The sequence below is a fragment of the Ceratotherium simum genome, chromosome 17 (assembly GCF_057802395.1).
Source record: "Ceratotherium simum simum isolate JZ-2026a chromosome 17, ASM5780239v1, whole genome shotgun sequence".
Lineage (NCBI taxonomy): Eukaryota > Metazoa > Chordata > Mammalia > Perissodactyla > Rhinocerotidae > Ceratotherium > Ceratotherium simum.
The window spans coordinates 12,259,707-12,286,492 of record NC_141916.1 but is presented as its reverse complement, the minus strand read 5'-3'; the positions used below and the strand labels follow the sequence as shown (position 1 = coordinate 12,286,492).

The window sequence follows — 26,786 nt, the reverse complement described above, 5'->3', positions numbered from 1 at the left end:
TACATCCTTCACTCTTCTGGTAGGAACAGACATCTAACAACTGATAATCAAGTGTAACGTTTAAATTAAGTCCACAGGACTAAAAAGCATATACAAGGATAAAATAATAATTTAGTGGTTAGAGTAGGCCTTAGACAAGATATCTGCCTCCACCTCTCCTTCCCAGCCTCGATGTCCTTAAGTTTGGTAAAATGCTGGGTGAGCCATGGGTAACAGCATTATTAGATGTTAGCATACAAGTGAAGTTCAGTATTACTGGTTTGTCAAAAGAATTCCTACTAAACAGAAATTAAAACTAGCCCACAACTAAATTGGTCAATAAACCCTTCATGCTACTGTATCAACTAATTGCCTTCCCCTCTTCCTTGGAGGTAACTTAACAGTTTAGGAAGTTGAATATAGCACCTTTAGCACTACTTATCAAAATGGACACACTATGAGAATAGATCCTGTCACCCCATTCAAACTTAAAAACTCACCCAAGTGATCCTCTCCCCAATAAGTCTTTAAAGCAATAGTAATTAGAGTTCAGATTTGAGATACAAGGGCAAACAGTTCTCCTGAAGTTTTCACCTATTGTTTCATCTTTCAGCATGAAATACTCAAGTTAGGGGGATCAGGTACCATGCACAAGCTTTAGCACCTGACCAAGCAATAAGGGTTAATGAAATCTCATTCAAGTGTTTGAACACAAACCTTAAAAACTCTAAGAATCTTAGGAGACAGGATGGAATTGGAAATCCATCAAGCTATACTTTCTTTTTTTTTTTTTTTTTTTTTTTTGTGAGGAGATCAGCCCTGTGCTAACATCCGCCAATCCTCCTCTTTTTTTGCTGAGGAAGATGGCTCTGGGCTAACATCTGTGCCCATCTTCCTCCACTTTATATGGGACGCCGCCACAGCATGGCTTGCCAAGCAGTGCGTCGGTGCGTGCCAGGGATCGGAACCAGCGAACCCCGGGCCGCTGCAGCGGAGCGCGCGCACTTAACCGCTTGCGCCACCGGGCCGGCCCCAAGCTATACTTTCTTAATGCTATAGCCTAACGGCTGGAAGTAAGCCAATGAATTTCTAATGAATCTTTAACTTCCAGAAGTGACATACAAAAATAGTTTTTCAAGAGAATGAAACTAAAACTATAAGAGTGTTTGAAATTTTTAGAAGATTTCCCCTGAAGCTAACAACTATGCTACTTATCAGTCATACTGATACCTTTGGCATGTGCCAGAGAAAAGAGACCAAGTTTAAAATAATTTTTTTCCCCCTAAGGGAGATCAGCCCTGAGCTAACATCCGTGCTAATCCTCCTCTTTTTTGCTGAGGAAGACAGGCTCTGAGCTAACATCTATTGCCAATCCTCCTCCTCCCCCCCCCACAACGCCCCAGTAGATAGTTGTATATATCATAGTTGCACATCCTTCTAGTTGCTGTATGTGGGACGCAGCCTCAGCATGGCCAGAGAAGCGGTGCGTCGGTGCGCACCAGGATCCGAACCCTGGCCGCCAGTAGCGGAGCGCGTGCACTTAACCGCTAAGCCACCGGGCCGGCCCTAAAATAATTTTTAAAAAGTACAGAAGTTCAAACATACCTCCCAATGTGAAAAAATCTAGGGCTTTGAGGAAATTGCATTCCTTTAATAGGACCAGAACCCAAGTTAATCTTCTGTAACATTAACAAAACAGAGTTGAATGCCATGTGTTACTATGCCCAGGGCCCTTGGAAGGTAGGAAGATTTTCTAGTTGTAGCATTAAGAAAATGGTTTTGAATATCATTCTGAACAGTCATATACTTAACAAGGGAAGGAAAAAGGTTGTTTTCCCTTCTAAATCCCCATAATACCCTATGCATATCTATTACTGCATTTCCCCCAACTATCAAGTTTTTGTTCAGTGTTTGTCACCTGGCCTAGCCTGTGAGCTCCCTGGGCATAGCAATTACCTGAAAGATTAATCTTTGTATCCCCAGCACTTAACAGTGCCTGTAACACAGGTCCTTAACGTCTGACATAAAAAAGTGCTGAAATATAAAGCATTTTTATGCTAACACAAACACAGAAACTGGAGGGAATGAAAACTGCCAAAATGCAGAAGCTCAAAGATTTAGAGGAGGACAACACATTTAGTTTTATTTCAATCAAATCACAACACTTGCTTTTCCAACTGCTGCAAAGTGCATCTACAATTTTCTATTACAGATCCACTTTTAAAAGGTTTCCTGTGACATTACAGCAAGCCTCTTTTTTCAAACAGAGGAATATCCCCAAATTCTTCCTCAAAATAAAAACTCCACTCCAATAAAGGCTAATACATGAAATTACAGTAAACCAGACACTTAAAAGGACAGCCAAAAACTCTTCCAACAGTTTATTAGAAAGAATATAGACATTAAAAAAAATCCCCACTGTCATGAACATAAATTGAGGTTTTCAGCCCTGGTACAAGCTGAATCAAAAAAAGAAATAAAAAATCCAATAGTGTATTAACATTTTTTTTGCTCACTTGCCATACTGACAGTGCAAATACAAATTTGGTCTAAATGTACAGACTCTCAAGCGACAATGTACAGCCTTTCTTCGTCCTCCATGCTAAGAGATGTAAAAGTTTAAGGGTCAAACAATACCAAATGTACAGGCTTCAAAAACCATCTAAGTTAGGGCATTCACTAGTTTTAGCTAAGATACATCTGGAACACTGACAAGTGATCACTTACGTACAATAATGTGAAGTAAATTTTTTGAAAAATAAAACTTTAGTGGAACAATCCTGAAGGATATACCAGAGGAACAACAGGTTACCAGTTTAAGGTTTCAACCAATTTGTTTCAGCCACTCTTGAGTCCATGTTCTAAAATCTAAAATTTAGTTATCTTTCCCTAAGCCAAAAGCTTCCTACCATGTCAGTATCTATGTTATGAAGTAAAGGAGACTTAGGTGAAATTTCATCACAACTGCCGTATCAATTGCCTAGGACCTCAACAGCGTCATGGAAGTCTGGGAAATGTTCATGCATAAGGTTATTGCCTTAGCTGATTTAAAATTGCCCCATACAGTGGTACATATCAACCCTTAGTGAAGCCTTTAAAAAAACAAACAGGTTGAAAAATGGGTTAAAGGAGGCAAATACAGCATCTGCCTTTAGAGCTATCAACTCAGGAATTCTCTCAATTATGAAATCTTGCAGAGAAGTTATGTTTCTTTCTCAAAATCCGGTGACGACAACATTCCTTATTCCAGATCCGGCATTTCTGCAAGGATTTTAAAAAGATTAGTATGAAGTATAAGGGAATAATCTACCAACTTCAAAATCTTACAGGAAAAGCAGCCAACAATAAAGTTAATAAACAGTTCCTAGCAAATTAATTCGTTATCTTTTTTTGAATTTGAATCTTGAATCATTCAAATTTCTGTTTTGGCTATTTATTAGAGATCATAAAGAAATAATCAATTTTCTTCCAAGAATTTTAAAGAAATTAACTTCTCTATTTTGAGAGTTTGGTGTTTGAAGTGAAATATCACTGTGCAAACATACTTTTTTTTTTTTTTTTTAACCAACACACTTACTTTCATCATCACTGTCTTGTGAATCCTGCAAAGGGGAAATAAAACAAGTTACCAAGTTGATCAAACCAACATTCCTCTGCTAACTGAAGAGTTTGTCTTAAAAAGATGAAGCACTGTACTTTTGACTAAGGTAGCAAATATATGTGGTTATATCAAGCCTATGAATTTAATCAATGGACTTAAGAATAGGTTTACATATGATGAACTGATGTACAGCTGAGGCTCTATCTTCCCGTAAGATGTGCACCTTTTGGTGGGAACTGAGCCCATCCTTTAAATCCCTTCCTTTCAACCAGACTGAATCTTATATAGAATGGTTTCTTTTTTCTTGGCATTCAATGGAAGAGAAAAATGGCTTAATATTAAGACCACTAGACTGATAGAAGACAATGAACTCTAATCCTGGCTGTTGAATTGTCTAAGTATTTTCCAAACTGTATTGAAAACTTATTTAAAGATGTTAACAGAATGCCAGAGGGGGGAATGTTGAGAAGAGTGGTCCAGTATATCTTCCTCCTATAGCTTTCACAACGTCCATCTGTTCTATAGTCTCTGACCAATCCTGCTGTAAATACCTATTTAACTTGGTCAAAATAATCCCTAAATGAACTCGACTGAATAATGCATATGATGTCTCTATGCAATGATTCTTTTGAAATCTGGTCCCTTTAAAAATGGCCCATAGGACACTAGTTCCCTAGTAGGTACCCATCCCTCAAAAATGGGCACATTCTAAAAACTGCTTTCCCTTAACTGCTTTCCCTTATATTTTTAGAAAAAAAAAAGAAGTGGCAAAAAAAGTAATCTTGAATCTATAGAAAACAACCTGTAAACACATAGTTTCTTACTATTTAAGTAAACAGAGAAAAGAATTTATAGACTTACATCATCTGCTCCATCTACTTCTGGTAAATCTACATCCTCATCACCACCCATGTTGTTCATCATCTATTTGAAGTGTAAAAATTAGTTTTAAAAGTGATGTTAAATTAAGCCCTAATTATTAGGTTGCACGCTCCAGAATAAACCTTAAGTCTGTCATCGATTTCCACCAATAAAAAAGCAAAATAAATGTTTTAAGTACCTTCCTTTCTGGAAAAGGTAGATTACAGGTAATTACATAAAATCCTGAATACTTGTAGGAAAGTTAAGGCTAAGTTCTCATCGAAGAAACGTGAAGTTATTAAAATTTATCCAGCAAGATATCTACATACGATGTAGAAATTAAACACCCAAATCCTGAATAGTGGTTACCTCTCTGGTGGCTAAGGACAAGAATGAGATTCATTTGTAGTTGTAGTTTTGTATCTTAAGCTAAGTAGTATGTGAATTATGGTATTTTCATTATAGTTTTAAACATCATGAAGAACCAATAAATGATTTAAAACAAAGTCCTTCAGGATGACTTGTATAAAAGGCCTGAATATTGAATCAAAGGCTAAAAAGCAGTAACTAAAAACAGAAAATAAACGTAATTCTTGAAAGAAAAGGTACACACTGTGGAAAATACCCTTGTATATGTAAACACTCTTATAAGCTTACAATAAACTGGGACTAACAGAGCATAATTACATGAAATACTAATTTCTTATCTTTGGTTGTTTGTGATCATAAAGCAAGTAGCATATTATTTAAAGAGGTACAAATAACCAAAGACTAAACAACTATTATCAGATAGGGAAGGACTTTATCTCCCCAAGTTACAACTCTTCTGTAATGTTTAAATTTCTGAAAATTTAAAATATTTACATAACCACACAAAATTTTGTAAACAAAAATCAAAGTCTTCAAAGATACAGGCTTACTTGGACTTGAGAGTTAAAAGGGGTCTTAAAAGGATACCTAGTCAAATCTCTCCACATAAAAATTCTGGGCAATCTAGTTTTGAATAGTATGAGTAACTAAACGCATTTCCCTACATCTGAAGGCACCGTTGAACACTTCAATTAAGTTTCTTTGAGCAGGAAAAATGCTCAAAATGTGCCAAGCACAACGCTAGGGGTTGAGTATACAATGGTAACAGAGAGAACTGAATATATTGAAGAGCTATTTAGGAGGTAAAACAACAGAACAAAGATAGTGGTTAATGTTATATTGGATAGAGAGAGGCAGTGAAAGAGACGAACGTTAAGAAGTTGTGACTTACACAGATGAGTCAATAGTGGCACCAATTACTACAGGTAAGGAACAGCATAGTTGAGGAGAATCACATGCATACCATACCACATCCTCCCTTCCCTCTTTTGAAATCAAGATGCCAGAGCCATGTGAAGAGAGATGTTAAATAAGCTGTTGCATACATGAAGCTGGAAACTTACTCCTTTTAACTCTTAGTTTTCAAAGAAGAAATATTAAAAAAAGTCTAGTCAATTAAAATCTCAAATCACAATGAAAATGGATTTCACGGGTATATCTTCAACTTACAACCTAATGTGCTCTTTTCTGATCAACTTTACTGCAGTACATTTGATAAGGTCTATTCTACCTAAAGGGAGATCCATCATTTCTTTCCTTTGGCCATGGCAATATGTATTTGGGTGACATCTTGGAAAAACAGGCTTACTTAAACCCTTTCCTTGATTTTGCAAACTAAAATGGCCCTATATACCACTCATCGTGTGCATCGCACCATGATTCTTGTGTTTGAAGGTTTATATTCATGTCCCATGACCTTAAAATGCAAGCCAATTACTGTATTCATGCTCCTAAAAAAATGTTCCAAGGTTGGAATAAAAACTAGCTGTGTTGCATTGACTGTACAGTTTATTTTCAACTTTAGAACTTAACACTAATATTTTTAAAAAATCATAAATGAATGTTAAACTTCAGGATTAAATGACCATTGGTAAGATCTTATTTGGTTTTATGGCAGAATGGCTTTGAAGGTAAAATAATGCACATCTTAAATACTACTAGGTGCTTTAAAACCAAATTAAACCGACTACATAGAAACGCACTGGGAGGAAGACGGAAGAATATATTTAAAAGAACTTACCTCAGAGAAACGATCAAAATTAGACATGTCTTCATCTGAATCATCTTCCCAGTCTTTCCAATTATTGAAGTCCACACTAAGCCAATTGAGCTATAGACCAATACAAACATCACCCTATGATTAGGTTTACATGCACTCACTGGCGTATGCCTTAAGACTACATTTCCTGAACTGTGGGTTCATACTCACTAGTGAGGCATGGAAATAGCACATAAAAAGAATAGACTGGAAAATCAGAGTTAAGTCATGCAGTAATGGTAAATATAGTTTCACGAAGCTTCTTTCACAGCTGTTAAACAAACCTACTTTGTAAAACAACAAAAATTCATTGGTAGGAACTTTCTCAGATTATTTAACTTTTTTTTTGTTAAGAGCCAAAGTATACTCCATGTGATATCTGAGTAATTTATAAAGGCTTCTAAAGCAAAGTCTGCCTCTTGAATGCACAAGATTCTGCATCAACTAGTGACTAATCTTACACCACACTTGGTTTTAAGTTAGAACTAATGAATCTCAAAGTAGAGGAAAACATATAGAACACAAAGCTTTAATAGTACTTAGCTATAAACAAAAATACTATATTCCTCATACTAAACAAATGTATGTTTTATTACTTAAAAATACTGGTTACCAGAGGGGAGGAGGGCGCGAGGGATGATTAGGCACATGTGTATGATGATGGATTGTAATTAGCCTTTGGGTAGGAAATATGATGTAATCTATACAGAAATCGAAATATAATGATATACACCTGAAATTTGTATAATGTTATAAACCAATGTTACTGCAATAAAAAATAAATTAAATAAAAATATTAAACTTTCAAAAAAAGAAAAAGAAACTTACCTTTGCTCTTTCTTTTGTTAACCTTGGCCATGACTGGCCAGATTCTCCTTTTCGTAAACAACATAAAATTGATCTGTCCGTTCTTTTATGCTTGGAATCCTAAAAACGAAAACAAAAGCACCATCACAACATTTACCTCTCCAGTATCACTAGAGGATAGAAAGTAGCTTGTCATTTCCTAGTCCTCCTTCCTAATTTCTTTGCCTACATTTTCTCTAAACTCTGAAAAAAACATCCCCTAGACTACTAAAAATTTCATAAGCTATTCAATTGCAAAAACAAGACCATTTTTCTTCCCTGAACAAGGTGAAGAGAAAACCTTAAAAAAATTAACTAAACATGGTACAATCATAGAACAATTTAAAGATTCCATACTTAGGTAAGACAAGCCTCAAGAGTACTGCCCTGAGTCCAAACAGTGATAACAAGAACAAAAAGAGTACTCAGAAAATTAGTTAGAAGGGAGAAAACATCGCAAAATATAACTAGTCAGCCTCTGAACTGTTAAGAAAAACAGAATTAGGGCCGGCCCTGTGGCTCGGCGGTTGAGCGTGCGCGCTCCGCTGCTGGCGGCCCGGGTTCGGATCCCGGGCGCGCACCAACGCACCGCTTCTCCGGCCATGCTGAGGCCGCGTCCCACATACAGCAGCTGGAAGGCTGTGCAGCTATGACATGCAACTATCTGCTGGGGCTTTGGGGAAAAAAATAAATAAATAAAAATTAAAAAAAAAAAAAAGAAAAAGAAAAACAGAATTAGTGGCTACTGCTAAAAAGAGTACTTAAAGTGTGCCCATTTCCTCATGATTTAAACAGGGATTAAAGCATCAAGACTACTTACATTTGGATCAATACTGTGGAAAAGATCAATTTCATTTAAATGTTTAAAATTATCACTTCCTCCAAGACAACTGTATTAAAAAAAAAAGGAAAAAAAAAGAATGAGACTTTTCAAAGAGGTAAAGATTAGTAGTAATGTCAGTGAACACACAAAACAAACAAAGTTATTGCTGTCTGAAAATAAGCTCTTTATCCAATGATGTAAAACGGTAATTTACCTGAATGTAAGTTTGGATTTTTCAAAATTTACATTAACATCTTTACTGTCTTCAACACAAAATTCAATGAAGACATAGTCCCTTCGATCATACCACTTTGCAGAAGCAGGCTGCCTACAAAGAGATAAAATTAGACAAAGTTAAGCTGGAATTCATTAACTGCATATTCACATACCTCCCAAGTTATATAAAGTAATACATTGCTCCACTAGAACATTGATTATTTTGAGGCAGTTTCAAACAGAAACTACATTTTTACTCTAACAGCTGCATTCAAAGTTAAAACACAATGATATTTATTTCATAATAGGAAAGATTTAAAAAACAAAACAAACAATGCTCAATAGAGTTAACCATTTAGGTAACCCTGTCAAAATTTATATGCTACTCCTTTAGGGCCCTGCTCCTAAAATTCAACTTGACAGACTTAAAAAAAAAAATCAAACAGAACTAATCCACTGTCAACTGAAATACAGTATTCAACATTTCTACTTAACAACGCTAGAAACTGGAGGGAATTAAAAAGTATGAGAAATGGGGTGGGACGGTGGCTCAAGCAGTTAAATGCTCGCGCTCCACTTCGGCAGCCTGGGGTTAACGAGTTCAGATCCCAGGCAGCACTGAAGCACCACTTGTCACGCCATGCTATGGTGGTGTCCCATATAAAGTAGAGGGAGATGGGCACATATGTTAGCTCAGGGTCAATCTTCCTCAGCAAAAAAAAAAAAAAAAAAAAAGAGGAGGATCAGCATCAGATGCTGGCTCAGGGCTGACCTTCCTCACCAAAAAAAAAAAAAAAAAAAAAAAAAAAAGTATGAGAAATGACAAAATTTGTCCTCAAAAAAGTTCTCATCTGCAGCTTCTTTCTTTCTTTTTTTTTTTGGTGAGGAAGATCAGCCCTGAGGTAACATCCATACCAATTCTCCTTTTTTTTTTGCTGAGGAAGACCAGCCCTGAGCTAACATCTATTGCCAATTCTCCTCCTTTTTATTTCCCCTTTTTCTCCCCAAAGCCCCAGTAGATAGTTGTATGTCACAGCTGCATATCCTTCTAGTTGCTGTATGTGGGATGCCGCCTCAGCATGGCTGGACAAGCGGTGCGTCGGTGCACACCCGGGATGTGAACCCAGGCCGCCAGTAGCGGAGCCTGCACACTCAACTGCTAAGCCAGGGGGCCAGCCCCTGCAGCTTATTTCTGACTATATAAAGCAACTTTTTTTCTTCTGGGCAAACAAATCTTCCTAACAAAATTTTATGTTTCTAAATAATGACATTAGATAACAAATCAAATTTCTTTACAACCTCATCTTTTACTCTATCTATACATGTATGCAACCCGGAGTATTTGCTCTTTCCTTGTTATCTACCTGCTCCTGTTCCCTGCAATATACCTGTCATCTTCATCCTGTCAGTTCCCTAGAGCTCTACCCATCCATTAAAATTAAGTTTTAGAACATGGCTAGAAAACTGCTAGAGGTAAATACAGTCAAATATGGTTAGCAGGCAATAAATATTATATGTGGTAAATACTTAAAAATTTTTCTTTGTAATCCTTAGACAAGTATTTGCATATGCATAAAAATTCCTAGAATTCACACACACAGCAGCATTTGCCTCTAAAGAATGAGCCAGAAAGACAAGGGAAAGGAAGTAGAACTGATACCGGCTCAACACAATGTTGACATAAGGGAAGCCATATTGTAGAAAAGAAACCCTACTGTAACTTGGAATGACCTCTGATTAACTAGCCCAGACACGCTCTGTGGATTTTATGGCCCCTCCCAGCTGCTGTAAGTTGATAACTTTGTTCTTTTTTTTTTTATTTATTTCCCCCCAAAGCCCCAGCAGATAGTTGTAGGTCATAGCTGCACATCCTTCTAGTTGCTGTATGTGGGATGCAGCCTCAGCAGAGCGCGCGCACTCAACCGCTAAGCCACGGGGCCGGCCCATAACTTTGTTCTCTTGAGTTCCTTCGGAATGTGATGACCCCCGGGGCAGAGAGTCTGCTGACAGCCATCATCAAGGACAACTGCTGAAAGATCAGGGTATAGGGCTTTGCTCCCGTCTCTGATGCATATCCAGCAAAACCAAACACTATCAGGAACTAAGACCAGATGTCTGCCCCTACCTGGAGGTCAGATGGATGCCCCCACTCAGAGACCAGATGCCTCCTCCACCCGAAGACCAGCCCCCTATATAACTGGCCTGTAACCCTTGTTCTGTAAGATGGCTTTTTTTGGACATTAGTCGGCCATCTTCTCTCTTGCTAGCAAGCTGTAATAAAAAGTCCTTTCTCTCCTCCCACCTGCCTCTTGACTGCAGCAGGCAGACAACCCCCTTTTTGGGCGGTAACAGAACCACATCATTCAACTGTTTCAATTATTTTTTTAAAATAAGCATGTGCTGCTTTAATAACCTAAAAATTAAAGTTACTGGCTGTACAGCAATTCTTTGTATTTTGTGCAACTTTTCTGTAAACCTAAAATTTCAAAATACGAGTTAAAAAATATTAGTTATTATATGTTCAAACACTACTTATAAATCAACTCAACTGAAAGGAATTGCTTTGTTTCCAAGCTCTAAAATTCCCAAACCTAAGGAGTAGCAGTTTAAAGTCCTTTCTATAAATAAAAAGTTGCAGCCAACTGCTCAATATTTTTATGCAATTGTTAAACTTGACTAGTCATACTCCACTCTGGAATACTGATATCAGATCTAAAGTAGGTTAAAAATTATAAATGGTAGTTTCCAAAGTCTAAATACCAGCAAATCAGCAAGTACCAGGAAATACCAGCTATTTCTTTAGGCATCTATTGGCAGATTTAAACAAAAAACAAAAACGAGATTTTTAAATGCCTCTGACAGACACCTAACCAAACTTCTGTGGACTAAGAATTCACAACTTCTAATGTTAATATAGCTAATAAACAATTTAGGAGTTTTATGAATAGGTCACAATAAGCCACACATTATTTCTAGCTCATTTTCTTGCCAAACAGTATTCTCAATATGTGGTAACAGGTTCTGTCTTTAACTGAAAATATTTTCTAACTTAATAGGTAATTAAAACTTGAAATGACTAGTTTCATAGATTTTCAAATTGAAGTGATCAGATAGTCTTCTTTTTAAAAAGTAATAATGAGGGCTGACCCGGTGGCGCAAGCGGTTAAGTGCTCACGCTCCGCTGCGGCGGCCCAGGGTTCGCTGGTTCGGATCCCGGTCACGCACCGACGCACTGCTTGGCAAGCCATGCTGTGGCGGCGTCCCATATAAAGTGGAGGAAGATGGGCACGGATGTTAGCCCAGGGCCAGTCTTCCTCAGCAAAAAAAGAGGAGCATTGGCAGATGTTAGCACAGGGCTGGTCTCCTCACAAAAAAAAAAGAAAAAAAAAAGTAATAATGATTACAATCTTGGGCAATGCACACCCCAGTGCCAAAATACTATTTCCAACTACAAGGAACCAGAATTCCTACAGAGAAATGGCTGACCTCAGGCCTGAGGTGGGAAATATAGACGAGACTGGGACATCTTCTTGTGCAAATTAAGCTATCAAAAACAATGACATCAGCCAAAACAAGAGGCAACAATCAATATCTCTCCCCTGGGCCAAGGACAATTTGAGGATCATAAAGAATGACTGCAGGGCCGGCCCGTGGCTTAGCGGTTAAGTGCGCGCACTCTGCTACTGGTGGCCCGGGTTTGGATCCCGGGCGCGCACCGACACACCGCTTGTCCAACCATGCTGAGGCCGCGTCCCACATACAGCAACTACAAGGATGCGCAACTATGACATACAACTATCTACTGGGGCTTTGGGGGAAAAAAAAAAAAGGAGGAGGATTGGCAACAGATGTCAGCTCAGGGCTGATCTTCCACACAAAAAAAAAAAAAAAAAAAAAAAAGAATGACTGCAAATTGATTCAAATACAATGAATATAGAAACTCTGCGTTTGTATCGATTAAAAAAAAAAATTCGGGGGCTGGCCCCGTGGCGCAGCAGTTAAGTGCGCGCGCTCCGCTGTGGCAGCCACGGGTTTGCATCCCGGGCGCGCACTGACAGACCGCTTTTCAAGCCATGCTGTGGCAGCGTCCCACATACAGAGTGGAGGAAGATGGGCATGGATGTTAGCCCAGGGCCAGTCTTTCTCAGCAAAAAGAAGAGGACTGGCCACAGATGTTAGCTCAGGGCTGATCTTCCTCACACACATACAAAAAAAAATAAGAAAAATTACCCATAATTCTAGATCACCAGAAGATGCAACAGCTCTAATTCTTTACAAGTTGGCAACGAAAGAGAAAGAACTGGGCACTTTTCCTTCTCTTCCTTTATGAACCTTTATTCATAACTAAATAGGACCAGTTCATGAAGGAAACTTCTTTACAGAATTCCAGCTCTGGTGTGGAATAAAACATGGAGGGAAAAAAACCTGCCATTTTGGAACCCTTAAACTGATTTGGCAGTGATCATCAAAGGTGAAACCATTAACAATTAGATGAACAGTTGATAAACAACTTATGATCACTAAAAGTGGGACAATCAGACATATACCTCCCAAGTTGATGCAACATGATATATCCCACAGTAAACTTAATTCCAGTCTATAGGAAATATGAGGAAAAGGAAGAAGTTAAATGATACCAGAAGAAGGTGATAAATCCAGAACACTGTTTCTTAAATCAATGGCATAAAGAAGAGGGGGAACTGATCTAGATTAAGAAAGACAAGAGTTATCAAACAAGTACAATTTATGAAGCTAGTCTGCATCCTGATTCAAACTAAACATAAAGATTATTGAAACTGTGGAGATCTGGATATGGGCAGGGTAGCAGATGATATGGAAAATGTTAGTTTTGTTAGGCGCGAAAGGCATTGTTTTTATGAAAAAATGTCCATTCGAGATGAAAACTGAAGTATATGTGGTTTCCGTTAAAATGCTTCAAAGGGTCGGCCTGATAGCGTAGTGGTTAACTTCACGCGGAATCCGCTTTGGTGGCCCGGGATTCACGGGTTCGGATTCCAGGCGCGGCGGACCTACACATCGCTCCGCAAGCCACGCTGCGGCCGTCCAATGTACATAATAGAGGAAGATTAGCATGGATGGTAGCTCAGGGACAATCTTCCTCAAGCAAAAAGAGCAAGACTGAAAACAGATGTTAGCTTGGGGCCAATCTTCCTCACAACACAACAAAACAAAACAACAAAACCACTTCAAGAAAGAAAAAAGGGATAGATAAAACAATGTGGGAAAGGCCTGAAAAGTGTTGAATCTGGATGATGGGTAGATGAGAATTGATTATATTGATAATACTTTTCTTTAATGATATTAAATGATTTTGGCATGGAGCTTTCTTCCCTTGGAGCTACTCAGTCTAATTGTGAAACTGTGTTAGCTCACAAAATCTATGACTGTCCAATTGTCATTTACTCTAAAATCTTGGAAATTGCTGCTTTAGTAAACAGCACTTACTTGTTGCCATAGGTTTCCGGATTGCAGATGTTCCTTATTTTAAAGAATTATGTCTGGAACTAATTAAAAAAAAAAAAAAAATCCATTGGGGAGAAGGGGAGAGTGTAGATAAAATAAGAATGACCCTGTGATGATGACCGAAGCTGAATGGGTACATGAGGATTCACTGTTGTATTCTATCTTTTGTGTTTGAAAAAAATACATAATAAAGCTAAGCTAAATCAGTTTCTGTTCTTATTAAAGCACACTGGAACCAAGAGAGAATCTTTTTTCTTTTCTGAAATTAGCATTAAGTAATCTGGAGTTATATCACTGTTTGGACTGAATTGTGTCCCCCTCCAATTCGTATGTTAAAGTTCTAAACCCCCAGTACCTCAGAACGTGACTGTATTTGGAGAGGGGATCTTTAAAAAAAGGTAACTGAGGTAAAATGAGGTCTTAGGGTGGGCTGTAATCCAATATAACTGGTGTCCTTAGAGAGACTAGGACACAGTTACACAGGGAAGACTTGTGAAGACACAGAAGACTATGGCCATCTGCAAGCCAAGGAAAGAGGCCTCAGGAAAAAAAAAAAAAAACAACCCTGCTGATACCTTGATCTCAGACTAACATCCTCCGGAATTGTGAGGAAATAAATTCTTATTGTTTAAGTCATCCAGTCTCTGGTACTTTGTTACATCGGCCCTAGAAAACTAATACAATCATTTTCCAGATAATAAAAACAAAATTAAACAATCTAACCCAGGGGTTAGGCCAGGAGCCAAAAATGGTTTTTATATTTTTAAAGAGTTGTAAAAACAAGCATATGGTGTGGCGGGCCTGGTGGCGTATCGGCTAGGTTCGCACACTCGCTTTGGTGGCCCAGGATTCGCCAGTTCAGATCCTGGGCACAGACCTACGCACTGCTCATCAAGGCATGCTGAGGCGGCGTCCCACATAGAGCTACTAGAAGGATGTACAACTATGACATATAACTATCTACTGCGGCTTTGGGGAGAAAACAGAAAAAAAGGAGGAAGACTGGCAACAGATGTTAGCTCAGGACCAATCTTCCTCCAAAAAATAAAACGAGAATATGGGACAGAGATACTTGTGGCCTGCAAAACCTAATATTTACCAGGTGACCCTGACCTAAACCACCAAAATTCCAGGAAGGATCCTACATTTAACCTAACCAGTAATAAACACCTATATTCATTCATCTGAAAGGGAAACTGAATGTTTATGATATCCCTTTTTGTCTTCTATGAGGACCACAACACTTCTTTTTCTCCTATTAACCCAGAGAAGGGCTGATTTAGCGTTAACACTAGCTTCTAAACTAATTACACTAGATTTATCCCTAGCCTTATACTAACATTGGCAAAATTCGTAACTACTACTCAAGTCTGTTAACTCATTTTAATAGTAACATACCTATAAGACGCAAAAACTTTTTTCACCTCTGCATACATTATATAAATAATCCACTATTTAAAGCAAAACAGGGCCGTCCCCGTGGCTTAGCGGTTAAGTGCGCGTGTTGTGCTGCTGGAGGCCCGGGTTCGGATCCCGGGCATGCACCGACGCGCCGTTTCTCTGGCCATGCTGAGGCCGCATCCCACATACAGCAACTAGAAGGATGTGCAACTATGATGTACAACTATCTACTGGGGCTTTGGGGGAAAAAAGTAAATAAAATTAAAAAAATAATAATAAATAAATAAATAAATAAAGCAAAACAATACCAAAAACCCCCACAGTGGGACATTCTAAACTCTACTGCCAAGCTCTTCCACACTTAACGTTAGGGCTATGTCAACTCAAGCAACTAAATTTTGCATAGCCTAAAATTCTCCTCTATCGTTTTGACTAAAATTTCTTAGTCTGTCTTAAAATGACAGACTGGAAACCATATTTGTTCCCAAATACCATTTTTAATATGGTAGAATCTGGTGGGTATTCTCATCTGCAGAAAATTATAAGCACCCCTCACTTTAAAAAAATAATGGATGCACCAGTGCAATGGTTTGAATACATCCCCCCATGAGGGCCAGCCCAGTGGCCTAGAGGTTAATAAGTTAGGCACACTCCGCTTCAGTGGCCCAGGTTTGCTTCCTGGGAGCAGACCTACACCACTTAGCAGCAGCCATGCTGTGGCGGTAACCCACATACAGAACAGGGGAAGACTGGCACAGATGTTAGCTCAGGATGAATCTTCCTCAAGCAAAAAGAGATGTTAGCTCAGAGCAAATCTTCCTGAACAAAAAAAATAGCATAAAATACATCCCCCTAAAATTCACATGTTGAAATCCTAATGCTCAATGTGATGGTATTAGCAGGTGGGACCTTTGGGAGGTGCTTAGGTCATGAGGGCAGAGTCCTCATGAATGGAATCAGTACCTTATAAAAAGAGGCTCCAGAGAGATCCCTAGCCCTTTCTACTGTCGTGAGGATACAGCAGAAGCTATGAACCAGGAACTGAGTCCCTTCACCAGAAGGTAATCACGCTGGTGCCCAGATCTTGGAATTCCAGCCTCCAAAAGAGTGAGCAATAAATTTCTGCTGTTTATAAACTACCCAGTTTATAAATACCCATCTGTGGTATTTTCTTACAGCAACCCAAGCAGACTAAGACAACCAGTAGAGCTAAATGGAAAAAATTTGCTAAGGCAAATCTCCCAGCTATTGTAACTCTTTTGATACTATGTGCAAGGCATTATAAAAGATAAAACACCTCAAGTCTTTTAATTAACTGGTAGGACAAGCATGTTGTAATTTGGAGTAAATTCATAAAGCTTAAGATTGAAAACCCAAGTTAGGGCTAGGTCACAGATGTCCCTGGAGGCAAGGGAAAGGAGTTTACTTTATTCTGTAACTGAGCAGTTAAAAAAAACAACATTAATTACAGCTATCATCCCTTCAGAACTTTGGAAATCTTGAAGAGGAACAAAATTCCATATATAATAGAATTCCACAGCATATGACTTGTCTCTATAACCAACACTATAGTCAAAGTTTCAACACCTTTCTTTTCTTTTTCTCTCAGAATTTTCAATGTTCAAAAATTTTTATAAGCAGGTACTCTGGATCATCAGATAGCAAACATAAAAAATCTTGAGGCCTATGCCTAAGAATTTAGTGAAACAAAAAGTTTTCAGTATTCAATTGAGGCCTACAAACCTTAGTTAATACCATAATAATTCAAATCTGAAATACATGATTTAGATCAACCTCATGGGATATATATATATTATACGCTCACCCCATAGAATTACATATAATTCCACAGCGTTCTAGTATATTTCCCCCAGAAATCTTTAATGTCTTTCTGTCATAGTAGTGTTCAATCAGATTGGTTTCTTTATTAAAAGGTTTCTATTAGGGGCCAGCCCCGTGGCTTAGTGGTTAAGTGCACATGCTCTGCTACTGGTGGCCCGGGTTCCAATCCCGGGCGCACACCGACGCACCGCTTGTGCGGCCATGCTGAGGCGGCATCCCACATACAGCAACTAGAAGGATGTGCAGCTATGACATACAACTATCTACTGGGGCTTTGGAGAGAAAAAGGAAAAAAAAACAAGGAGGAGGACTGGCAATAGATGTTAGCTCAGGGCCGGTCTCCCTCACCAAAAAAAAAAAAAGGTTTCTATCATATACAAATGTGACAAATTATTATTAATATTTGAATTCTTACTCTAAATCATTGGGAAAAAATTAGATACTATCACTTAGTCACACAATATTAGGCTCTTTAACACACACACACAAATGTACTGGAGAAAACAGCAGAAATGACTATTTAATAAAAATGCTTGTGTGTGTGTGTGTGTGGAAGATTAGCCCTAAGCTGACATCCGTTGCCAATCCTCCTCTTTCTGCTGAGGAAGACTGGCCCTAGGCTAACATCCGTGCCCATCTTCCTCTCCTTTACATGTGGGACACTTGCCGAATTATGGCTTGATAAGCAGTGTGCAGGTCCACATCCGGGATCCAAACCTGAAAACCGTGGGCTGCCAGAGCAGAGCACGTGAACTTAACCTCTATGCCACCATGCCGGCCCCCAAAATGCTCTACTTTTATAAAAGTATTTAAGGGACTGCAAAATGTGATACAGAATGTGCTAACAATAATCTTATGGGCTGGCCCATGGCTTAGCGGTTAAGTGTGCACGCTCCGCTGCTGGCGGCCCGGGTTTGGATCCCAGGCGCGCACCGACACACCGCTTCTCCGGCCATGCTGAGGCCTCGTCCCACATACAGCAACTAGAAGGATGTGCAGCTATGACATACAACTATCTACTGGGGCTTTGGGGGAAAAAATAAAAATAAATAAAACTTTAAAAACAAACAAACAAAAAAATAATCTTATGATAAAATGGGCAAATATTTTTACATTAGGTTTTATCTTCATTTAATGGCCTCATACAGAAATTAATCAAACAGAAAAAAATTGAAAAAAAGGATTAATTTTGACTGAAAAGGCAACTTCTTTGGAATAAAAAAAATTGGGGGCAAGAGGAAGAAGGGTAGAATCAGTTCAAGGAGAATCTATGGTAATAATCCACAGTTAAGAGAAACCTCAGTCTGACCAAAACATAACCAATAAGCTAAATATTCCCAAAACCAATGGCTCATAACAAGTCAAATGTACTTTGAGAGTATATATTGATTTGGTGTTACTTCTTTTCCAGATTTCCCAAAATATAGGAAAGCCTGAATTAATAGACTGTAAAATCAGAGATTTCATTTATAGATGGCTCTCACCAACTTTATCCTTCAACTACTGACCACCAATCTACTTTCCAATCTATGTAAGAGATATTTAAATTTGACTGAAGATGTCACATAGCAGAATACAGGACCAATAGAAGAAGACCCCAGTTAGTCCTAACCCTCAGTCCAACACCTCATGTAGCCTAGCCTCACAGCTAAAATACATTTAGAGTTTGAATGTTATTCAATAAACAAATATTTATTGAACATGGTGCCAGGAATTGTTCTGGAGATACAGTAGTCAACGAAATAGACAAAAATCCCTGCCCTTAAGAAGCTTACTATTCAAGTTAGATGAAATTTAGGCCAAAAATCTTCTAAGAAGTATGGGGATAAAGTGATCAGGTCCATTACTAGCTATTAGTTTATCTTTCTTAATGTATAAATAGATACATCATAAGATAACGTTTGTGTTGTTAGTACTGAGAGATAACTTACCTATATCTTGTATATATATATAAACTTCTAAGATAATAGAGAGTATTAAGACATTCTCTAACAGTACACAATCTCACACACCTTATTCAAAATTAATTAATGATAATTCCCTTACGAGTTTATTCTTTTTTTCTTTTTTTTTTTTTTTTTTTTGGTGAGGAAGATCAGCCCTGGGCTAACATCCATGCCAACCCTCCTCCTCTTTTTTTGCTGAGGAAGACTGGCCCTGAGCTAACACCCGTACCTGTGGGACGCCACCACAGTGTGGCCTGACAAGCGGTGCATTGGTGCACGCCCAGGATCTGAACCGGCGCTGCCAGCAGCAGAGGGCACGCACTTAACTGCTACGCCACGGGGCCGACCCACAAGTTTATTCTTAATGGAGCATGATATTTGTCTGAATTGAAAGATCACTTTGAATTACAAGATAAAACAATAGGAATCAGCAGACAAGTTTTTTACTAGAGCTTAATAATGGAGTAACTATCTTGTAGCTTTAGGAATAACCTCAACATATTTCTAGTAAGTGCAAAGCTTCTTAAAGACTAGATTCACTAATTTTTTATACATCCCAGAATATCTGTAAATATCAAGAAGGGTTATAAAACAAAAATAAAACTCATTATAATCAAGAAAAAAAGTCAGCAGTAAAAAAAAGATAAGTTCAGAATTACTGATTTTTTAAAACTGAGTTTGTCAACTGGTCTATCACAAGCAAAAGACAATCAAGAAACTGGTAAATCTATTTCAGTTTGTACTAAGTCAGGAATGATTCCGAAACATGAAAATTCTGCTACAGAAAGTGAAAAAATAGTTCCAAGTTCATAGACTGAGCAGTTTTTCCCTAAGTATTATCAAAAGCCCTGCCTAGGGGCCGGCCCCATGGCTTAGCGGTTAGGTGCGAGCACTCCTCTACCGGCGGCCCAGGTTCGGATCCTGGGCGCGCACTGATGCACCTCTTGTCCAGCCATGCTGAGGCAGCGTCACACGTACAGCAACTAGAAGGATGTACAACTATGACATGCAGCTATCTACTGGGGCTTTGGGGAGAAAAAGGGAAAAAAAGGAGGAGGATTGGCAATAGATGTTAGCTCAGAGCCGATCTTCCTCAGCAAAAAGAGGAAGACTGGCATGATGTTAGCTCAGGGCTGATCATCTTCACACACACACAAAAATCCCTGTCTATAAACGTCTAAAACCTAACTCTCTCATACACACATTCCTTGCTCAGAGAAATCCCAAGATATGCCTCTCATACTTTCTTTTTTTTTATATAATTTTATTTATTTATTTCCCCCCCTAAGCCCCAGCAGACAGTTGTATGTCATAGCTGCACATCCTTCTAGTTGCTGTATGTGGGACGCGGCCTCTGCATGGCCAGAGAAGCGGTGCGTCGGTGCGCGCCGGGGATCCGAACCCGGGCCGCCAGCAGTGGAGCGCGTGCACTTAACCGCTAAGCCACGGGGCCGGCCCTGCCTCTCATACTTTCAGATCTTCTCTATGTCAGCTGTACTACTATGTAAAACTTTCTGGAAAGGTGATCTGATAGTCCTGTGGTTCCCAAATTATGTGCGAAGGTGCATCAGGGCACTATGGAGGAACTTACAGGTTTGCCAGAGAATATTTTAAATTTGAGAGGAATTCAGTGATACTCACCTTCAGTCAAGCCACCAAATGGTTCAGTTTCAATGCACTACATCCCTCTCCCTTAAGTTTCATTTTTTGCATCGTTGGATTTTTGGTAGTTGCTATGATTTAAAAAAAAAAAAAAAAAGCACCCACAAAAAACCAATGAGGAACAGGAATTTAGCTCGAAGTATCCAATCTGATTCCAAGGTATAGGAAGTTACATAGTGGGGGGCAGGCCCCATGGCATAGCTGTTAAGTTTGTGCATTCCGCTTCCGAAGTCTGGGGTTAGCTGGTTCGGATGCCGAGCGTGGACCTACTTACTGCTCATCAAGCTATACTGAGGAGGCGTCCCACATAGAAGAGCTACAACTCTACAACTATGACACACAACTAGGTACTGGGGTTTTGGGGAGAAAAAAGAAAAAGAGGAAGACTGGCAACAGATGTTAGCGCAGGGCCAATCTTCCTCAAAAAAAAAAAAAAAAAAGTTACATAGTGCCCAAAAGGCAGACACTTTCCATTAGTAACTGTGGTGATACAAGAAACTACGTTTTTCTTTCAATTTATGTGTATTAGTTTTTTCAAGAGCTACTAGGCCGTTAGGACAAAATACTTAAGTTGTTTGAACCCACTACCTAATGAACAGAACTGCTAGGTTACTCCTTTTGGCCTAAACAGCACCATAAAAAAAAAAAAACCCACTACTAAGACACCAAGGGGGCAAACCAAGAACTTGTGTGAAGCTCTGTGCTAGTTCCTTTATTTGGTAATTTGCACTCTAAAATATACAGGTGAAAGCTGTTCTCAAAGATAACATGCCCCCTAAAACTTAGTGCCTTTCTTCCAAGCAACTCTATGACCTTCCCAAATTCCCTCTTTTGTACATATAACCTTTTAACATGCCCAAAGCAGATAAAATAACTTGGCGGGGGCCGGGCCCGGTGGTGTAATAGTTAAGTTCGCACGTGCTGCTCCTGGTGGCCTGGGGTTCCCAGGATCAGATCCTGGGCACAGACCTACACAGCGCTCATCAAGCCACGCAGTGGAGGCGTCCCACATAAAGTAGAGAAAGACTGGCAACAGATGTTAGACCAGGGCCAATACACCTCAGCAAAAAAGACAAGGATTGGCAACAGGTATTACCTCAGGACTATCCTTCCTCACACACAAAAATTTTTTTCTTCATACGTATAAAACTCAAACGAGGTCAATCTCTCACTGCCTCCGTTACAGACAAATTTCATAGCCTCAGGGCTCCGTTACCATATGTCAAGAAGTGGCACAGGTTTTAACAGAAACAGTAGTTTAGATAATAAATAAAAATGAACTACAGAGACATGATTATTTATTTGGAAATTAAAGGACCACCTGAGGGGCCGGCCCCGTGGCGCAGCGGTTAAGTGCACGCTCCGCTGTGGCGGCCCGTGGTTCGCCAGTTCGGATCCCTGGCGCGCACCTACGCACGGCTTGTTAAACCATGCTGTGGCAGTGTCCCATATAAAGTGGAGGAAGATGGGCACGGATGTTAGTCCAGGGCCAGTCTTCCTCAGCAAAAAGAGGAGGATTGGCATCGGATGTTAGCTCAGGGCTGATCTTCCTCACACACACACACAAAAAAAAGGACCACCTGAAAATTATTCTCCCTTTTTGTTAAGTAGAAAAAAATAAGCCTTCTGTCAGAAATCCTGGGTTCCAATTCTATTTGAGACAGCCCTTTATACTAATTGGTGCTATGTGAATTGATATCTGAATAACTAGATCCTAGAATCTAATAAAATTAAAAATTTTAAAAACACCTGTCTGTAACTTAGATCCTTTCAGTACACAACGATAATTAAACATGCTAAGGTGGAAAGGGCCCCGACATAAACTTTCCGGCAATAAAGTATAGCTACATGTGAAGATCAACTATTGCACAGAAAATCCACAACAGCACATTTTATTTGGCTATGGGATACAACATGAAATTGAGTACACTGCTCAAGGTAGGGTTTCAAGTAATTGGCATCTTCCTGGAAAAATCAAAAGTTCAAAGGTGTCCTGGGGAAGTCAGCCTCAATTTAAAATCTATCACTGCCAATGTATACAGTAAATTACAAAAAGTTTACTACAACACACTTTGTATTTCTGTAGCAAACTACACTAGATGCAACAATTCTCAATTTAAGAACTCAGATAAAATAGGATCTTAAGCGTTTAAGAGCTAGGTTGATTCTAAAACAGTTGATATTACAAAGGTATTTTCTCCTGAAAAGCTACAATCACAAGCCACTTAAGACCCCAAAATGATATAGCTTCTAGAAGATTTCAAAACTGAGAAAATACAATTAAACAGAAGAATCTTAATTAACAATACATACTGGTCTGCACTCAGGTGATTTGTCACTTCCAGTTTCTACTGCCTTCTAGTTAAAGTCTAACTAAACATAGAAAAAAAGAAAATCCAGTTGCCAGGTTACAGTCGTTAGGAAGTCAACACTGAACAAAGACCATGATCAGTTACTTTTCCTTAGCTTTTAGAAATTAACCATATACGCCATGCTCACTATTACAATTTGTTCTGGAAACAAACATTGATGATTTTACTTTCGGGTCCCAATCCTACAAAGCTGAGTGATGGCAAAGTAAATAAGATTTTAATCAACGTTAGAAATAGTCATGGTGTAGTTCTGGACAATTTATTAGTTTAAGTACAGGACACCAAAAAGAATAACTTCAAATAGCTCAAAACTAAATAAAACATTTTACTTTATACACATTGTTAATGGGTCCAACTTAAAACCAACTACAATCGCTAATTTAAAAAAAAGCAAATGAGCACCCCCTGCAGGGGGTTTGCGCAGGTCTTAAATGGGGGAGGGAGGTCCTAAAATTCCAGCCTTCTCCAAGGTAGGTGAGAGATTGAGAGCTTTCATGTATGCTACTATACAAAACTTTAAAAACGTGATTAAAAGAAATTTACCCAGGAAATCACTACTACAGAGCATTCAAAAAAAAAAAAAACCAGACCCTAAAACCCTTAAGATTTCCAGCATAAATGTCTATTTCCACAACTAGAAAAATGTTTATAGCAGACATCAACAAAATGAACCCTTATCAGTGGATTCTTCCTGGGACTGGATGACCCATTAAAAGTTTTTCCCAATTCAAATAACTCGTAATATTCATCTTGTAAATTCATTCATTTTATTAGTTCAATAAGATATCCTAAACAATTTGCAAAATTGCATATATTGACTATTTTAAAGAGGATGAGATTTATCTGATCTCTTCAAAATACTCATTTTGAAAGTAGCGTTCTTTACGTAGAGACAGTGCTTTTTGGAATATTGTTACACTTTTCATCTTTTAATCTATTTAGTTAACTTAACATTTCCTATCTAACTATTTTATGTGACCTCCCTAGAGTTTTTCTATTTCAAACCGTATTAAACATGGTATTTCTTAACGAAAAGACATTTTGTTTGGCTACATTAGTCTATTAAAAGTTGGTAACGCTTTATCTGAGGATTCATCTTCTTCTCATAGATACTTTAAGACCGACAATCCTGCTACATTATTTGGAATAGAGATTTCAAAGGGAATAGCAAAAGCTATTTTACATAAATTAAAATCTTCTATTAGATATCACCTTTAGGGGAAAAAAATCCTTCCAAAATTCTAATAAATCCCCTTTACAGTAACACATGCTTTCCTCCCGAGGCTTGTTCCCCGTCGTCAACTGGCTATAGTGTATCCTTTACCATTTAAATGTCTAATCCAACATACTCACCGTTAATGTCATTAATTAAATAAACCCTTGAAAGTGCATTACTTTTTATAGGAATAAAAACTGTTCCCCTTCAATTGCTCTCCATACGTAACCTTTAGAGAGCAGTTAGTCCCAAAAACTATAAAACCGGCAGTTCACACACCTGAAAACGTAAAAGCTTTTCCTGAGAAGAATGTAAGACCTGGAAGTGGCAGTGCCAAGAATTCTTAGTCGGTTAAAATCACCGAGGTTTTCCTTTACCATAATAAAAACTAAAGATCGCTAAGGAATGTGTGGTCACCTCCACAAAAACAAATTTAAGCTCTTCAAGACAACAAGGAGGCAATCACATACCTATTTCAACCTTAAATTAGGATAGGATAATGAAACCTCGCCTGTTTGTTAACAAAGAACACAGAAAATGTCCACAGGTATCTCTGGACTCGACACGTGCACAACTACCTGCTCATGGTAGCTCCTGGCTGCCAGGGACACGGCTGCGTTTTGGTAACCTTCAGCCCCTTAAAGGGACTAGAGTTATGGGGAGGCCTGGAAAGACCCACGCTCGAGAAATCCCGACACCCGAGAGGGAAGTAAGTGGTGGCGCCGGCGCGGCCTCCTCCAGTTGCCTAGCAGTGCCTGTCGCTTCTCGGCGGAGGCCGCATGGGGCCCTCCGAGGAGCACCCCCAGCTTCTGGGAGCACCCACCACAGGTGCACTGGCCCACGGCCTGGTCCCAGACCACAGCGCGGCCGAACCGCACGGCCCAGGATGCCAAGCGGCAATCCACGAGGGCCCCCACCTCCAGGGCGCCCACATGGCCCAAAGCTCGCGGGAGACGAAGGCCAGAGACTAGTTAGGGACAGTTACGGACAACGCGGACTGCCCAAAGGGGAAAGCGAACATCTGGAGGAAAATGTCCTCCACCCGCCACGATACCCGGAACAGGGTCCTGGACCTCCAACCCCGGGGAGGAACGACTGCCACCACTGAGGGGAGAGAGCCGAAGGGGCCGAGAGCGGGGTAGGGGGAGGCGGCTTCCCGACAGCCCCCAGCACGGCCTCGGCCTCCCTCCGGGGCGACCTTCCCTCGGAGGGGTGGCGCACTCACATCGCGAACGGGGCAGGGGGACGGGCGCACGGATGGGCGGGCCTCTCCGGCGGCAGCTGGTGGGCAGTCGGCTCCTCTCCGGTGGCGACTCCGGCGTTTTCTCCTCGTCGCGGCCTCTTCTCGCTTCCCTCAGGCGACGGCGGCGGCGGGCTCGACCCGGGTCCCCAGAATGCACCGCGCGGAGAGAGCGGCTCCTCCGGTCGGGGAGAAGAGGAAAGTGTAGGAAAAGGGGCGCGAGGACGGAGAATGAACGTGCGTGCGTGCGAGCGAGGGGTGGTGAGGCCGGGCGGCGGCTGGTGACGCAGCAAAATGCCCGGGCCCTGCCGCCGCGCGTGCGCACTCTTTGTTTTTGGTTTCCTGCGCGGCTTTCTAGAGATATCTACGGAAAGGGCGGGGCCTCCCAGCTCCTTCGCGATCCTTCCCGGCGTTGGCCCCGCCTTACGTCCGCTCTCTCCCGCCCGACTCGTTGCCGCCTCTGCTCCCGCGCTCCCCCCCTCGCGTCGGAAAACCGTTGGCCGCACGAGTGTGGAGCCACGCGCCTGGGGCCGTCTCCGGGGGAGGCGAGCTGAGGCGGAGAGACGCAGAGTCGGGAGGCTTGAAAAGTGAAAGGGAGGACTGGTTAGTCTTGAGGAAGTAAACCAGCCCACCGAGGAAACATTCCACCGCCAAAAGATGCGAAAAGCGGTGCTGGTGATAGTTGCGGAAAGGGCTGACTTCAGAATCCAGGGCCTAGTCCACCTCGCCGTTTCTCTGAGGGTTGGAGACCGTGTCCAGGGGCAGCGGAAATTTGAGGTCTTTGGCTGAGGAGGAATGTTTGCCATTTGGGGCGGGCATTTCCCCCTGCTTTGAGGTATTAGTGCTGTAGGTGAGACAGGAAGGTCATGTGAATGGAGAGGCTAGGACACTCGGTGTCTCCAGCTACATCAGTTGGGGAGAGAGTCCCCCATCTGTTTCAACCTTTGTCTCTTGAACTGGTGCTTTGTGTAAGGCACTGGGTTAGGCTGTAATGGGAGATAGTAACCAAGAGAATCCAAACAGCACCTATCTACTCTAGAAGGCCACTAAACAGTGGAGTAAGGGAGAAACACCAGTGCACCGCCCGTTAGAACCCAAAGGAGGTGTAAGGAAAGTGCCCTGAGACGTTTTGGAAAGAGTGGAGGCTGCATATTCGGCATTAAGGACTT

The 26,786-nt window shown here is 40.3% G+C and overlaps 1 protein-coding gene across 2 annotated transcripts; it reads right to left on the bottom strand.

The window, feature by feature from the left end:
- Positions 1–2,345: 2,345 nt before the first annotated feature.
- PTGES3 (prostaglandin E synthase 3) lies at positions 2,346–26,426 on the bottom strand. 2 transcript variants are annotated; one of them, XM_004429270.3, is made up of 8 exons: positions 25,603–26,426; positions 8,453–8,566; positions 8,236–8,305; positions 7,398–7,496; positions 6,552–6,641; positions 4,442–4,504; positions 3,557–3,581; positions 2,346–3,240 (listed from the first exon to the last, which is right to left on the bottom strand). In XM_004429270.3, exons 1-8 carry the CDS (start codon positions 26,421–26,423, stop codon positions 3,221–3,223), a joined length of 1,302 nt encoding a protein of 433 aa, XP_004429327.2. In that variant the 5' UTR covers positions 26,424–26,426; the 3' UTR covers positions 2,346–3,220. The 2 variants fall into 2 exon arrangements, with proteins under 2 accessions (XP_004429327.2, XP_087298315.1); XM_087442189.1 differs by lacking the exon at positions 25,603–26,426 and adding an exon at positions 24,956–24,978.
- Positions 26,427–26,786: the final 360 nt, after the last annotated feature.